The sequence below is a fragment of the Condylura cristata genome, unplaced genomic scaffold (assembly GCF_000260355.1).
Source record: "Condylura cristata isolate star-nosed mole 26May11 unplaced genomic scaffold, ConCri1.0 scaffold00003, whole genome shotgun sequence".
NCBI classification, from domain to species: domain Eukaryota; kingdom Metazoa; phylum Chordata; class Mammalia; order Eulipotyphla; family Talpidae; genus Condylura; species Condylura cristata.
The window spans coordinates 73,902,819-73,915,736 of record NW_004567104.1 but is presented as its reverse complement, the minus strand read 5'-3'; the positions used below and the strand labels follow the sequence as shown (position 1 = coordinate 73,915,736).

At 51.2% G+C, this 12,918-nt stretch overlaps 1 protein-coding gene across 1 annotated transcript in view; it reads left to right on the top strand.

Moving 5' to 3' along the window:
- The window catches only part of RUNX1 (runt-related transcription factor 1), an 86,422-nt gene that overhangs the window by 2,966 nt on the left and 70,538 nt on the right, over positions 1 to 12,918 (top strand). The window contains exons 2-3 of the mRNA XM_012730857.1: positions 1,766 to 2,019; positions 7,674 to 7,830. Of these exons, the coding sequence (XP_012586311.1) occupies positions 1,766 to 2,019; positions 7,674 to 7,830 (411 nt within the window). The remainder of the gene's footprint in view (positions 1 to 1,765; positions 2,020 to 7,673; positions 7,831 to 12,918) is intronic.

Genomic DNA, 12,918 nt, shown 5'->3' with positions numbered 1-12,918 from the left:
GCGCGCGGCGGGGGCGCGCGGGCCAATTCCAGGAGCGGGTGGCCGCGACCGCGCCCTGGCTGATACCGGAAAGGCTTGTGATTGGCCGGCGGCCGCCCCTATGCAAACGAGCTGAGGGAATGGAATTCCTCGGGCCGGGCTTACAGTAAAAGCACGTTCATTTCCAGGCACTCTCATTCATAGAGCCAGCGGGCGAAGGCGGGACGGGCGCCCCGCCGCCGGACCCAGCGAGGGCACCACGCTGCCCGGCCCTGCGCCGGCAGGCACCGCTTCCCCGGGGCCAGCAGCAGGACGTCCAGCGTGGCCGCTTCTCTACCTGGCTTGGAGCTTCGATTTTTTTTTTTTCTTTCTACTTTTGAATGAATTGGTTTCTTGGCTGGATGGTTCAACTTCTTTCCTGGCCGTGAACTTTTTCCCGGTTGTGCCCTCTGACAACCGCAGGAGAAAGCGCGCTGTACAGTGGCTTGTGCGTGGCGGTGTGCGTGCGTGTGTAACTCGAGCCTCGGGTCGGCTTCGATCTGCCACCTGCGCTGCGGAGCCGCCCCGCCGGGCCCGCTCCACCTGCTGCGGTTTCGCGGTGAATGTGGGCACTTGCGCGTCCGGCAGTTAAGCGGCTGGCGCTGGGACGACGTTGGAGGAAGATCGTCTCGCTGCCGCCCCAGTCGGGGCTGACTCACCGGGTAGATGTAGGCAGTGTCTGGCTTCGGAAAAGTGCGTGTCTGCGTGCGTGTGCTCGGCCGCTCCTCCACTCCCACCAAGCCACAGGATCACCCGCAAACTTAACCAACACCCCCAACCCCAAGTTTTCAGATGTGGAGAGCTGTACCTCGAGTGCCACCGACCTGGACATTTTCTTTTTTAAATTAGCGAGAGCGCTTTGAAAAGCTGTTTTGTTTTTGGTTTTTTGGTTGTTTTTGGTTTTTTTTTTTTTTTCGGTGAACTGAGCGTTTTGCCAGAATTTATTGCGAGAACATGACAAGTACTTCTAGCCCAGCCCTTCTCCAACTACTGAAGCTGATTTTCAAGGCTACTTAAAAAAATCTGCAGCAACATTAATGGATTTCTGTTGTGTTTAAATTCTCCACAGATTGTCTTGTTAATATTTTATGAAGTGGAGCATATGTATATATTTATATATATATGCACATACATTAGCACAACCTTTGGAAGTGGAAGCTCTTGCTTTTGAGGGCTGAAGCCAGTTTTGCATGATAAAAGTGTCGTTGTTTCTGGGAGACGCTCGTGTGTCTTGTCTTGTGTTGAGACGTGAGGCAAAAGTCACCTGGGGGGGGGGGAAGAAAGTGACAGACGACTGCCCGCTGGAACGTCCAAATTATGTATTTGCCGGTCTTTTTGCTCTCCGCATTAACACTCTAGAAGTGCACGGGGATTTTGCCTCCAGCAACTTTTGTAACAGCCAAAGACTGAACTTAAAACTCTCCAGGCTAGACCGGGAAGCCGCCAGTCTCTCCCTAGGCGTTTGACTTCGGATTCTGGTCTCCCAGTTTGTAAAGCACTAGGCGGTCGGTTGCTCGGAGCCCGGCCGGGGTCAGCGGCCGATCGGCTTAACTAGAACTTCCCCCTCCGGGACTGTTAGAACTCAGCCCCCCTCCCCCAGCGTCCCCGCAGCAATAAAAGCCCCTTGAACTTGTGCGCTGAGCTCCCGGGAGCTGCTTGCTGAAGACCCGCGCCCCTGTCGCCTTCCGGTAGGAACTGTTTACAGAGTCCTAACTCAACCGGCTTGTTGTGATGCGTATCCCCGTAGATGCCAGCACGAGCCGCCGCTTCACGCCGCCTTCCACCGCGCTGAGTCCCGGCAAGATGAGCGAGGCGCTGCCGCTGGGCGCCCCGGACGCTGGCGCCGCCCTGGCCGGCAAGCTGAGGAGCGGCGACCGCAGCATGGTGGACGTGCTGGCCGACCACCCGGGCGAGCTGGTGCGCACCGACAGCCCCAATTTCCTGTGCTCCGTGCTGCCCACGCATTGGCGCTGCAACAAGACCCTGCCCATCGCTTTCAAGGTACTAGGTCGCGAGCGGGTGGCGGGAGGCCGGCGGAGGCCTGGGACGTTACCGGAGGGCAGCGGCCGGACGGGCGGGGCCTGGATCTAGAAAGGGGCCGGCGCTGCCCCCCGGCGGCCCGCGGTCCTCGCCGCCGGGGCTTGGGATGCGGGGGTGCTGCGTTACCGCGGAGACCCTGGGGGCCGGGGGCAGCCGCAAGAGGGGCGGCTTAAAAAAGCCCAGAGGCCCCCCCCCAGACGTCCGCGGACCTCCCTGGCAGGGATCCTTAGCTTTGGTACAAAGTGGGGAAAGTTCTAAGCCAGCAGGGACGAGCCTGGTTCGTGCTTCTCTGGCTTGACACGCAGATGGAGGCAGGAAAGAAAAGACGAGATACTCTTGTGCCTTCGGGTCAGTGAAAATAAACTGACCAGAGAACACTGTCAGGGCTTCCCACCCCCACCCCATCTTCAACAGCCTTATAGGAATTAACATGTCCAAAGTCCATGGCGGGCGGAGATAAGTTTGCAAAAGTTTTCTGTCGAGTTTTTGCGAGCTTCTAGCCAGCTCCTGCCAGACGCCTCGGTAGCGAATCCTGATTCTTTTCCTGGAAGCCTCTCGAACGTTATCTCAGGCTCACCTCGATTGAGCCCGGGGCATCGGAAGGTGACGAGGCGGTTCCCGGAGCCGGGGCTGACCCGGCCGCCTTTCTGGGCGAGGAGGGGGCGGCGTGGACCGGGCTGCCAGGGCTGAGCAGCTGCAGAGGGCTCCTTCACTTTTCATCCCTGATCTGGCCCTCGCTTTGAGCTGCCTTTAAAAACCTTGGCCTTCAACTGGGATGTATAAACAACCCCGGGCGTTTTCAGACAAGCACTGCTCCACTCTGGCAGATGGAGCAGGAACGGGATTCTGCACTTGGGTCTTAGGGTGGGTTTCAGCACAGTCTTGTAGTGCAGTCCAGGCCATCGGTCAGTTCCTTTTCATTGAAAGGACTAAGGCGGGTTTAAAAAAAAAAAAAAAAAAAAAACAGTAAAGAGCAGATTCTTTTTTAAAAAAAAAGCTAGTAAAATATTTCTTCTCTTTAAGGGGAGATTAATATCAGCTTTTTCTGGTTCCAGGGTTTAGCGAATTAATGTTCATTTTTTTTTAAGTGCAGTCAGAGTTCTTTTTAAGCTTTACCCACCTTCCAGATTTAGATGATGATTTCTAAAACAAAACAAATGTGCAGTTGGCAATGTCTGTAGAGTTGCCTCCAATTTCAGAAAGTGAGAGGTTTTGAGGGGACTGGATGAGGCTAAATTAGGGCTCTTCCCTTCCAGTCCCTTCCTCCAGTGATGCAGATTGGGGTTGGGGGCCCATTTCCATTGTAAATCATCTGCACCCTGAAGCCCTTTACATAGACCCAGCAGGCAGGTGGGCCCACACTTCCTGGGTGAGCCTGGTTGGGCCCTGGGGTCATTTTCAGATAAACTCAGAGGAAAGGAGACATGTTGATCAGAAGCTAAAAGGTCTTTTAAGCCAGGCTGCCCCTGACACAGGAGGAGTTCTGGGGCATCTATGGCTCTCTTTGGGGTAAAGCTTCTGGATCACTTCTCTTTAACCAGGAGACCCACACCCAAACACGAAGTGATTGATAAAGGCTCTTTCAGGAGCCGGAGCAATGGTTCTTCTCAAGCCACCACACGACAAGTGTGTGTTCCTCTATATGAGCCAGACAGTACTTTCTAGCAGAAATCTCAATAAGTATGGAGGTTTCCTTCTAAAATTCACTCCCCCAAAATCGTATCTGTTTAACTAAGGGGTTGTTCATAGGCTGTTAAAAGAACAAGGCATAAAGACCTTGCTTGTGGGGGGGGGGGGGAAGGCAAGGGGGTCCTGAGAGCCTTTGAGGGGGAAGGGAAGGACAGACAGAATTCAGACTGTTTGATTAGGACCTGTCACCACCCCGGCCCCAGAGAGAGGCCCTCTTCCTGGAGGAGAATTCCCCTGCAGAGGGGAAGCAGGAAAGCACAGACAAAATTTTCAGCGAGGAAACCCCGTGCAAAGTTGAGGGAGAAAACAGACTGAACTTCAAAACGTGCTGTATTCTTTTGCGTGGCTGACCGTGCGTCAGGGGCCTCGCTGCTCTTACGTGCCCGTCCACATCCCTGGTCATTTCTGCAGAAGTGATTACTCTAAGTTTTGGGTTTTAGATAAGCCTCGGAGAATCTTTTGAAGGCTACCAGTGAAGAATGCCCTTCTCTGTAAGAAGAAGGAGAAAAGGGGAAACCACGATATCATTTTGGCGATATTGATTAAAAGCGATGTTAAGTGATTCTTGAAAAAAATCTGTTGAAATTCTAAGGGTAAATCCGCTGCTTTAATCTTTGAAGCCAAAGGGAGGTTTTAGACTATGTGTTTTCCTTAAAATAGATGATAATTGCCCGAGTTGTTTATCCTGGGCCTGAAAATCTCCCCACCACCCGCCCCCCTCAACTTCTCTCCTGAAACACCTTTGTTTTTTTCAGTGCAGGAGAGAAACATATTTTACTTTAGAGGAGAATATTAAACTTGCCTTTGTGGGTAGAAGCAGGCTGAAAAGCTGTCTGGTTGGCGTGGGCTTTCCTGTCGTACTGTAATATTAGTTTGTTTATGCCCAAGCACACCAGTGTCCAAAGGTGTAAACACGCCAGCAGCAAGTTCAGAGTTCTGGGGTGCGTTCTGGGGTGCTGCCGGTCATATTCCTTATTTAAGACAGAAATAAATACTGTTTCCCTCGGCAAGATCGTGGGTCCTAGCTATGGGGTAAATGTCATCTGGACTGTATTCAAAGTTCAACTCCATAGCTCTGTTGGAGACACTGGAAGATTAAGGGATTTGAAATAAATGAATTGTAACTGCAATTCCAACTGAATTAGAGTGGGTTTACAATGCTCATTTTAACTGTGAAACAGGCCAGCCCCCAGCAGGATTGGGAGGCGCGTATGCTATACAGGAGGGCTGATATTTTGCCCAACTTCCTGATGCTTTAAAAACAGAGAAGTAAAACAAAATATGAGATATGCTTTGGCCAACAAGTCCCTTCTTGTCTGTTTGGCCTGTGTTAAAATGTAAATGTTTGTGTCTCCTTACCCATTGTTTATAGCTTTTCATTCCAGTTACTTCTTTTTAACTGTTTGAAGTTAGATTTTGAAAATTGCCTTCCTTTTAGCAGTGAAGAAATCTGTGTCAAATTTGCAGACATGTTAGTTTTTAACTGAAAAAAATATTTTCGGCCTTGTCTAAGTATGCTTGTTCATGATTAACTGATAGAGATTATTAATCTAATTTTTCTGGATTTCGTATTCCCCTATTCCCCCCCACTAAAAGACACCCCCCGCCCCCGCCCGAGTTCGATAAAAGGCCAAATCAATTGGTTACCAGCTATCTTTCAGTGCTGCTGTGATATTTTAAAGACTGGAAGAGCTAAGTTCCTGGTTTGTTTTTTTTTTTTTTAAGTCTTAAACTCCCTCATCAACAAGCTTTTCTTATTTAGCATTGCATTATTCTAGACTTGTTCCTACCCAGCGAAGGTTTCTGGAGTTGGCCGGATTCTACCAAGGGTACTTTGGGAAAGATGAGAGAGGCTGGGCCTGGAGCACTGTGATAGTGCTGGACCTACTCGCTCGGCCTGCTTTGGGGTACACACTGGTAGCTAGAAAACAAGGCTTACTTATTTGAACATCTTTGCAGAATCTGCCTCAACAATGAGTTATTCAGTTTGGAAACCAGTCCCAGTATTCGTACGGCAGGTTAAATTAGATTCAAGAAGCCACGCTGTCGCAGGGGAGGGGGCACGAGGAAGTAACAGTTTGTCCGTCTTCCAGGAGGGTATTTCAACACTGGGAGCTAGTTCTACATAGGGAAGTGAAAATGCTGAAGAAAAAAAAAAAAGTAGGGAAATTTTCAGAGCCTAAAGAGGGCAGAATACAGCAAGCATATTTCGTGGAACTAGGGAAAATGGTAATAATAACTACACGGCTGATGGAGATGTATTTCAATGATGTTTTTGAAACAAAGGGCAATTGTCCTGTTACTGCTCTTAATTAAATGACAACAAGCACACTTATAAATGGGAACTAAATACCTAATTAGAGGGTGCTTGGGGAGTAAATAGCTGTGTTTTTAAATCTCCTTTATAGAAAACATGTCCAACAATTGGATGGAAAGGATTAGAGGGAAAGATAAAAGGCCCAGACCTTGTTGACTGCAAGTTGGATAAAAATAGATGAGGAAAAGGCCTACGGTTTGGTTTGTCGGAGAGCCTATTCTCCCGGTGTTGTCTTGGGGTTACCTCCACCCCTTAGGGTGAGTTTCATGCCCCTGTCACCCTCCTCACACCCAGGAGCTGAACATCATAATGAGTGAAAGAAGCAGGTGGACCCGGGTGATGGGCCGGGGGTGGTGGCTACTGAAATAGGATTTTTTGGAAACCCTGGCTTTGCAACCTCTGACAGCCGTCTTTACAGACAGGAAAAGAGGACCCCCAATTAGGCAACATCAAGAAGTAGAAGACAGGGCTGAGAAATAATCAGTGTAGAATGCTTTACCCTCACCCCTCCAAAACAAAAAAGATTCGACCCCTGGAAGGAATGACACCACCTTCTCTTCTGAGAAAGTACTCTCAGAAACTTCGGAAAAGACATGAACCAGCACCACATGGTTGACTTGAAATGCTGTGAACTTTTCAGAACAGAAAGGAGAGCACGAACATAAATGCCCACAAGAGAACATAGTTTCTAGAAGGACCAGAGGATGCCCAGGAGCTGGAGGCTGTTACAGGAGGCAGAGGCCGGCCCTGCTCCTCAGCACATGTTACTGCTATTAATCCCTATTACCAGTTTTCTTCAGTGGCACTGATCAGAGTCCGTTCCTCTTCAATTACATGAAAGAGGCTCCTGTCAAGGTCAGCTGGCTTTGGAGAAAACATCTATCAGCAGGTAGTTCTCACATCTCACACTCCCAGATATGAAAAGGCAACATAGTTCCTCTTCTGATTCCAAGTTTTGCATCAAAGTGAACATTCCTTTGAGGTCTGTGCACTTGGTGATTAGTAATAAGCAAAGAGGAGGGTTCTGATAATACTTTTTGGGGTGAGGAGGGAGAGGCCAGTATGTCAGAGTTCACAGTTAATAAAAAAAAAAATCAGAGGATGGAAGTGAGGAGGAGGAGGAGAGATTGGAGCTGCAAAGAGACACTTAGAATTGCTCAAGGGTCGCCAGCATTTCAGGTCTAAAGATGGAATTTAATTTTAGCAGAAATAAATTTTACGCACAGAAAGGTGACTCCGTGAGCGTCATCACTAGGGGTCCTTGGCGAGGCCATAAACCTGCCAGCACAAGCATCCTGGTGTCTGAAACGTGAAATCAGGAGCGCGTGAGAGGCCTCACCGCCGCGGAGAGGCTTGCTCGTCTGTGCTGCGTGACCACATGCAGCTTAGTAGGTGAATTTGGGGGAAATTTTTTATGATATGAAAATGTGCATTCAGTGATGCATGATGGAATTCAAAGTAAACCTTCCCACTGTGAGCTTAACGTTGACTGCAATTCCTTCGCAGACCACAAAGATGCACAACATCGTTAACTTTAGAACAATGATATCCACGAAGGCAAACGCTTGTGACGTGCAATGTGTGCCTTTGTCCCTTGCCTGGTGTTTAGGTGGTGGCTCTGGGGGATGTTCCAGATGGTACCCTGGTCACAGTGATGGCAGGCAATGATGAAAACTACTCAGCCGAACTGAGAAATGCCACCGCCGCCATGAAAAACCAAGTGGCGAGGTTTAACGACCTCAGGTTTGTCGGTCGCAGTGGAAGAGGTGAGTGCCTGTCAACAGAGCTGGGAACATGAGTATTTACATGGCAACAGGGCCACCTTTCCAAACTTCTAGAAGTTTCAGTCACAAGATGCCTAGAAATGCCCTTTCTTCTTGTCGTTATTGCTATGTCAAGCTCCTGGAAAAAAATATTTATTTAACACTTACTGTTTGAAATGGAATCTAGCTTTACAGGGTTGTTTTTTTATTACTGAATTGGTGCGAGACTGATTTGAAACCTGCAAAACATGAAGTGCGAATGTCAAGGAAGCCCTTCAGATCTTTACTAAAATGTAAAACTTGAAAGCGGAACACTAGGATTGTGTGGCTGGGGTCCTTGCTTTGACATGGGAGGGAAACCTGGTAAGGGGGTTCCCTGCCATCTGTGACAGGGGCAGAGCTTGGGTGATGGTGCCTGGTGATTCGAAGGGATTTGTAGCATGTGCTATTTAAATGAGGCCTGAGGCAGCTCATTGTTGTAGTAAGACAGGGCGAAGTGACGCCGGCCCGTCGGGTACAGTCAGTCTGATGGCAGCTGCTTTCCCACTCCGTGCAATTCAGATGCCTTCACACGGGGTGAGGAGCTGCACCCAGTGAACATTTTACTCGCCAATAATACTAATGACTGGGTCACCCAGGGGACCCGTTACCTCCTCACTAGAATCGTTTTGTTTTTCTTTGTCTTTGGCTCCGCCTCTAAAAACCTAGTGAAGAACCAGGCACTGTGGCCCTTCACCGTCACTTCTGGCTTCCAATTATTGTCCGATATCACGCTCGAACACTTCTCTGGAAGAGCTTACGTCATGCTTTAGAAGTAGCAGTCATACTAGATGCTTAACTGAGGGAGTTGGGTAGTTTTTCTGACGCTCATTTTTGTTTCTCGGTGTTTTTTTTACGAATAAAAGTGATTTTGAGTATCATCCAAGCTCTTAGAATACCTGAGTAGCATTAGATGACTTTGTGCTAGGGAAATAAAAAATAAAGGTACATGGAAACATGAGTAAACACCACTCTGTGTGAAGGTATTCAAAACACAAGAAAATCTGTGTTCCTCAGGAATTTGGTCGAGAAGGGGCGGGGAGTAAAGGCAGGTTGATTCTTTGGGTTATGGGTTTTGCTCTCCCAGAGGTGGGGAGCACTTTCCAAAATAGAATCATAGGCGAAGAAAATGAAAACTCATGGAACATATATTGAAACTATATATTCATAGTACTGACTGTGTCAATGATAGGGTAATGCAAAGAAAATTCTATCCACTTCTTGCAGGCGTGAGTGAGGCAATAGGGTATAAAAGCCTAAGTGATGAAGTGGGTTCACTTGTTATATTAGAAGTCCCCGCCTTTCGCTAAATGGAATTCACATTATGATTCAGAGATGTGTGTTCAGAAAACATCTTGACGCTGCAGACGTGTGGCTGGCAGGCTGGGTGAGAAGCCAACAGAAAACAAAGGCCCACTTGCCTGGGCCAGGCCCAGCAGCCCGGCTGACCATCTGAAGTCAGTTCTCGCGCGTGTTTACAGTTAGGAATGGACAGCTGAGGTCGCTTTGGTCGCTTTCCCAGGGACACTATGATGGCCGTAGTGTGCATCGAGCTGGGTCTGTGTGTCAGGCCTGGTTATAAAGTGTGAGAAACTGAGTGACCCACGCCAGTGATTTTCCCCATCAGGAGCTGCAGAGGCTTTTTCTGGCAATGCTCGGTCGGTCGGTGATAATACAGAACGGGATTTTGAAAGCAGCGTGCTTCCTTTCCTGGCGTGGAGGGCTGTCTCTCCTCCCTCATTGGCTGTTTCTGTTTTGAGTGGGTGACTAATAGGTGCTTGTGTTTACTTGGGGAACAGTGAGCTGTTTCCCCAAGGTGTGGATTGTTTGCACTTGGCTGCCTATCCGTGCCAGTATGCCCTTGAGTTTGCATAAAACCCATATGAGTAAAGGAGCTACAGCCCAAGGTGGGCTGTCTGCGCATGCCCAGAGAGACACCAGGCCGGGAGCATCCAGGGCAGTGTCCATCCTGCAGGGCTGTGCTTCCCGCGAGCACCAGTGCTGATAAGTGACCCAAGTACCAGTTGCCGATCGAACGCTTGACCCGGCCACGGTTGCCAGGTGTATCGTGGGCCTTGAGGGGCGCAGAGGCGGTGGCTGGTGCCACCAGACGGAATGAACCGCCCGAATCCCCTTTGACTCGGCCTCCTCATTTCTCTCTCTAGCTGTAAAACTCAACTTGATTGAATTATGTGATTTTGATCTGACTTTTGATTTTGCTCCAAACAAGTGGTTCAGTACTTCTTTCAAGTTTTCGAGTGTAAGTGTCAAGGTTTGCCAGATTTCTTTTTGCAATTTGCTTCCCATGACAAGGAGACCAGATGATTCTCACTATGTTGGACAATTAGTCTTAATCTTCTTCACTGAATCTTTAAAAGTTTCAGTACATTTTATTGAGTGTTCTTGAGACTCTCTACTGTTTTACTGTCTGTTTTTGAAAACATGCCTGAAAATACAGCCCTGGCTTGGACACACCACACAGTGGCCGAGAAGGTCCTGGCTCTTGACTCATCCAAACAATTCATGCCAGTTTCGCCATCTGTCAGAAGCCAGTGGTCTGATGTATTCTCCCAGGTCCTGGCGCTAAGTTGGCAACGCCGGGCAGAGAAAGCCCTCCCTTTTCTCTAGCCAGCTGCCAGTCTACACGGGCTGTAAAAGCTCGGAGACATTGCCAGGGGTTGAATATACGGCAGGGTTTTTCTCTGCTCCTCAGAACTGAGTTGTCTGGGCCCTGCTGGCTGCAGTCCAGGCTCTGAGCTCCTAACCCCGGGTTCAGCCTGGAACTGGGAGAACCTGCCCTTCTGGATTTTATGGCCTGGCTGACAACACCGGCCCCTAAAAAAGATTGGTGAAGGTTTGAGCAGCCTGCGCCTGGTTCCTTTTCTTCCCTTCCCTCCTTCCTCTCCTGCCGGTGGAAGTCATGGTCAGGGAGCCCCCGCCCTGGCCATTGTCGCACTGTCCACGCAGTGTCCCCAGGGATTCCCCCGGCTCCTTTACCCCAGCAGAGGGGGGACGGCTTCCACGAAGTGAGAGGCTCCCCTGAGCACACAGACTGTTGCCAGAACAACAGGCGCCCAGTCCCACCTTCTGCGGCTCCCGCCGGAGTTCTCTCCTCTCCCGCGAGGTGAATTAGCAGCGGGTTTCCGTGGGCAGCTGGGGCAGGTGCCACTGATCTTTTCAGCTACAAGAAAGTGTCTCGGGACTCCAGCCGAGACGTCGAAGAAATTTTAGCAATGAAGTCTGTGAGTGCTTCCGTCCCTGTGGCCGTACTTAATCAGTTGGAATCGATCAATCAGTGTATACGGCTTTAGTTAATTCATTTTAGAACCAAAGAGGAAATCTAGCAGACCATATCATCAACCACATCGTAAATGGGGGAGGAGGATCCACCATAAATTTCCTCTCGATTTTTCTGAGACTGTGATTTTTCATCTTCTAAGAAAGTCAGGGATCACTGTGAAAACCCCTGGGGAGCCTTTTCCCGAGGAGCAGACCCCAAGAGGCCGGGTGCTCACGCTGTCTTGTTCCTGCTGCCCTGCCCACACAGGCTCACATACGCTCTCGGCTCCCCGGGCCCCTGAAGCTGATGAGAGGGCCTTCCCCACCCCACCAGCCACACACAGGTCCGTGACTTGGGGACACCACCTTGGTCCTGGGGGCCAGCCGGCCCCGGACTGCGTGTCGTCGACAGCTGGCAAGGAGCGCTCCAGGAGGGAGGCATTCTCCTTGCGCGGGGCTGGCTGGCTCACACCTGTCCCCGCCACAGCAGGTCCTGGGCCTGTAAGTAGGGAGTTAGATCCCTGCAGACTGCTGGCCCAGACCGCCGAGGGTCCTGCGTGCTTGTGGTCCCGAAGGGAAGTGGCCCAGGCCCCCGCCCCGCCCCTCGTCTGCGGCGCTCCCACGCCCGGCCCACGCCCGTGAGGCCGTGGACGTCTCCTTCCGTGCGAACCCGGCTCGGCTTCTCGGTGGCATTTGCGTCCGTGTCGCCTGACCTGGCACCTTCGCCCGCTCCTGATGCTGTCATTAGATGGACCTCCTTCACAGGGCCTGCTGTGGAGTGTCTGTGTCTGTCCCCCCACACTCTGGGCCGGGGCGGGTCTGCGTGGGGTCGGTCATTTAGGGCGCCCGCTCCTTTGCTTATTTTGCATTGCTGGGCGGACACGAGCGGGGATCTTGGCTTGCCGGGGAGTCCCGGGCTGGGTGAGAGAATCGAAGGCACGTTTGAGAAGGATCGGAGCGCCGGCACTCTGGCCCGAGGAGACGAGTGCGGGTGTTGCTGAGACGTGGGCTCGGTGGCCCACGATGCTATCGTGGGAGCAGTCACGTCTGTCTTCATCACACCGGGGGTGGGGGGACAGGGAAGGTTGGTCTGGCAGCCCAGAGTCCTTCATGGACACCGCTGAAGGCGATGAACTGGCACTCAGAGCTCGGGGAGCAGATACTAGGCAGAGACATGAGTTGAATTAGCATCAGCGCTCCAGCTTGCCCACCCCCTCTCCCCTCCTGGACTGCAAGTGAGCTGTGCTTTAGGGTGACATACCTGCAGTCTGTTTGCACACTTCCACCCGGGTAAACAGGGACGGAAGGAAAACTCTGTCTCGCAGGCCCCTAGCTCAGGGGAAGCTCCAGCCATGGTTTCCTGAGTCCGCCCCTTCTGGGGGGGTAGAATCCTCTAGAGAGGGGGTTCCCAAACCCCTTTTCCATTTGCCCTGCAGCCAGTGGCAGCCCACCACCGTCCCACCCCGGGGGCCCCTCCGGTCCCTGCGTGGCTGGGGCCTGAGAACGGCTCTGGCGAAATCTGCCGGTGCCTGGACCAGACAGCTCCACGGTCCAGCCCTGCATGGTGTTCCTGCTGATTTTATGGAGTGCCAGGCGCAGGCTGATGATGGCAGGCAGCTTTCTAAAACAGAGTATTTGGGTGAACAGCGCTTTAGGGCTGACGAGCAGAAACTGCACTGCCCTCCACACACCCCGCTCCCCGCCCTGCCCTGGGGGGACAGAGGCCCACCGGTCAGAGGGAACCTCGGGGACAGAGGCCCACCGGTCAGAGGG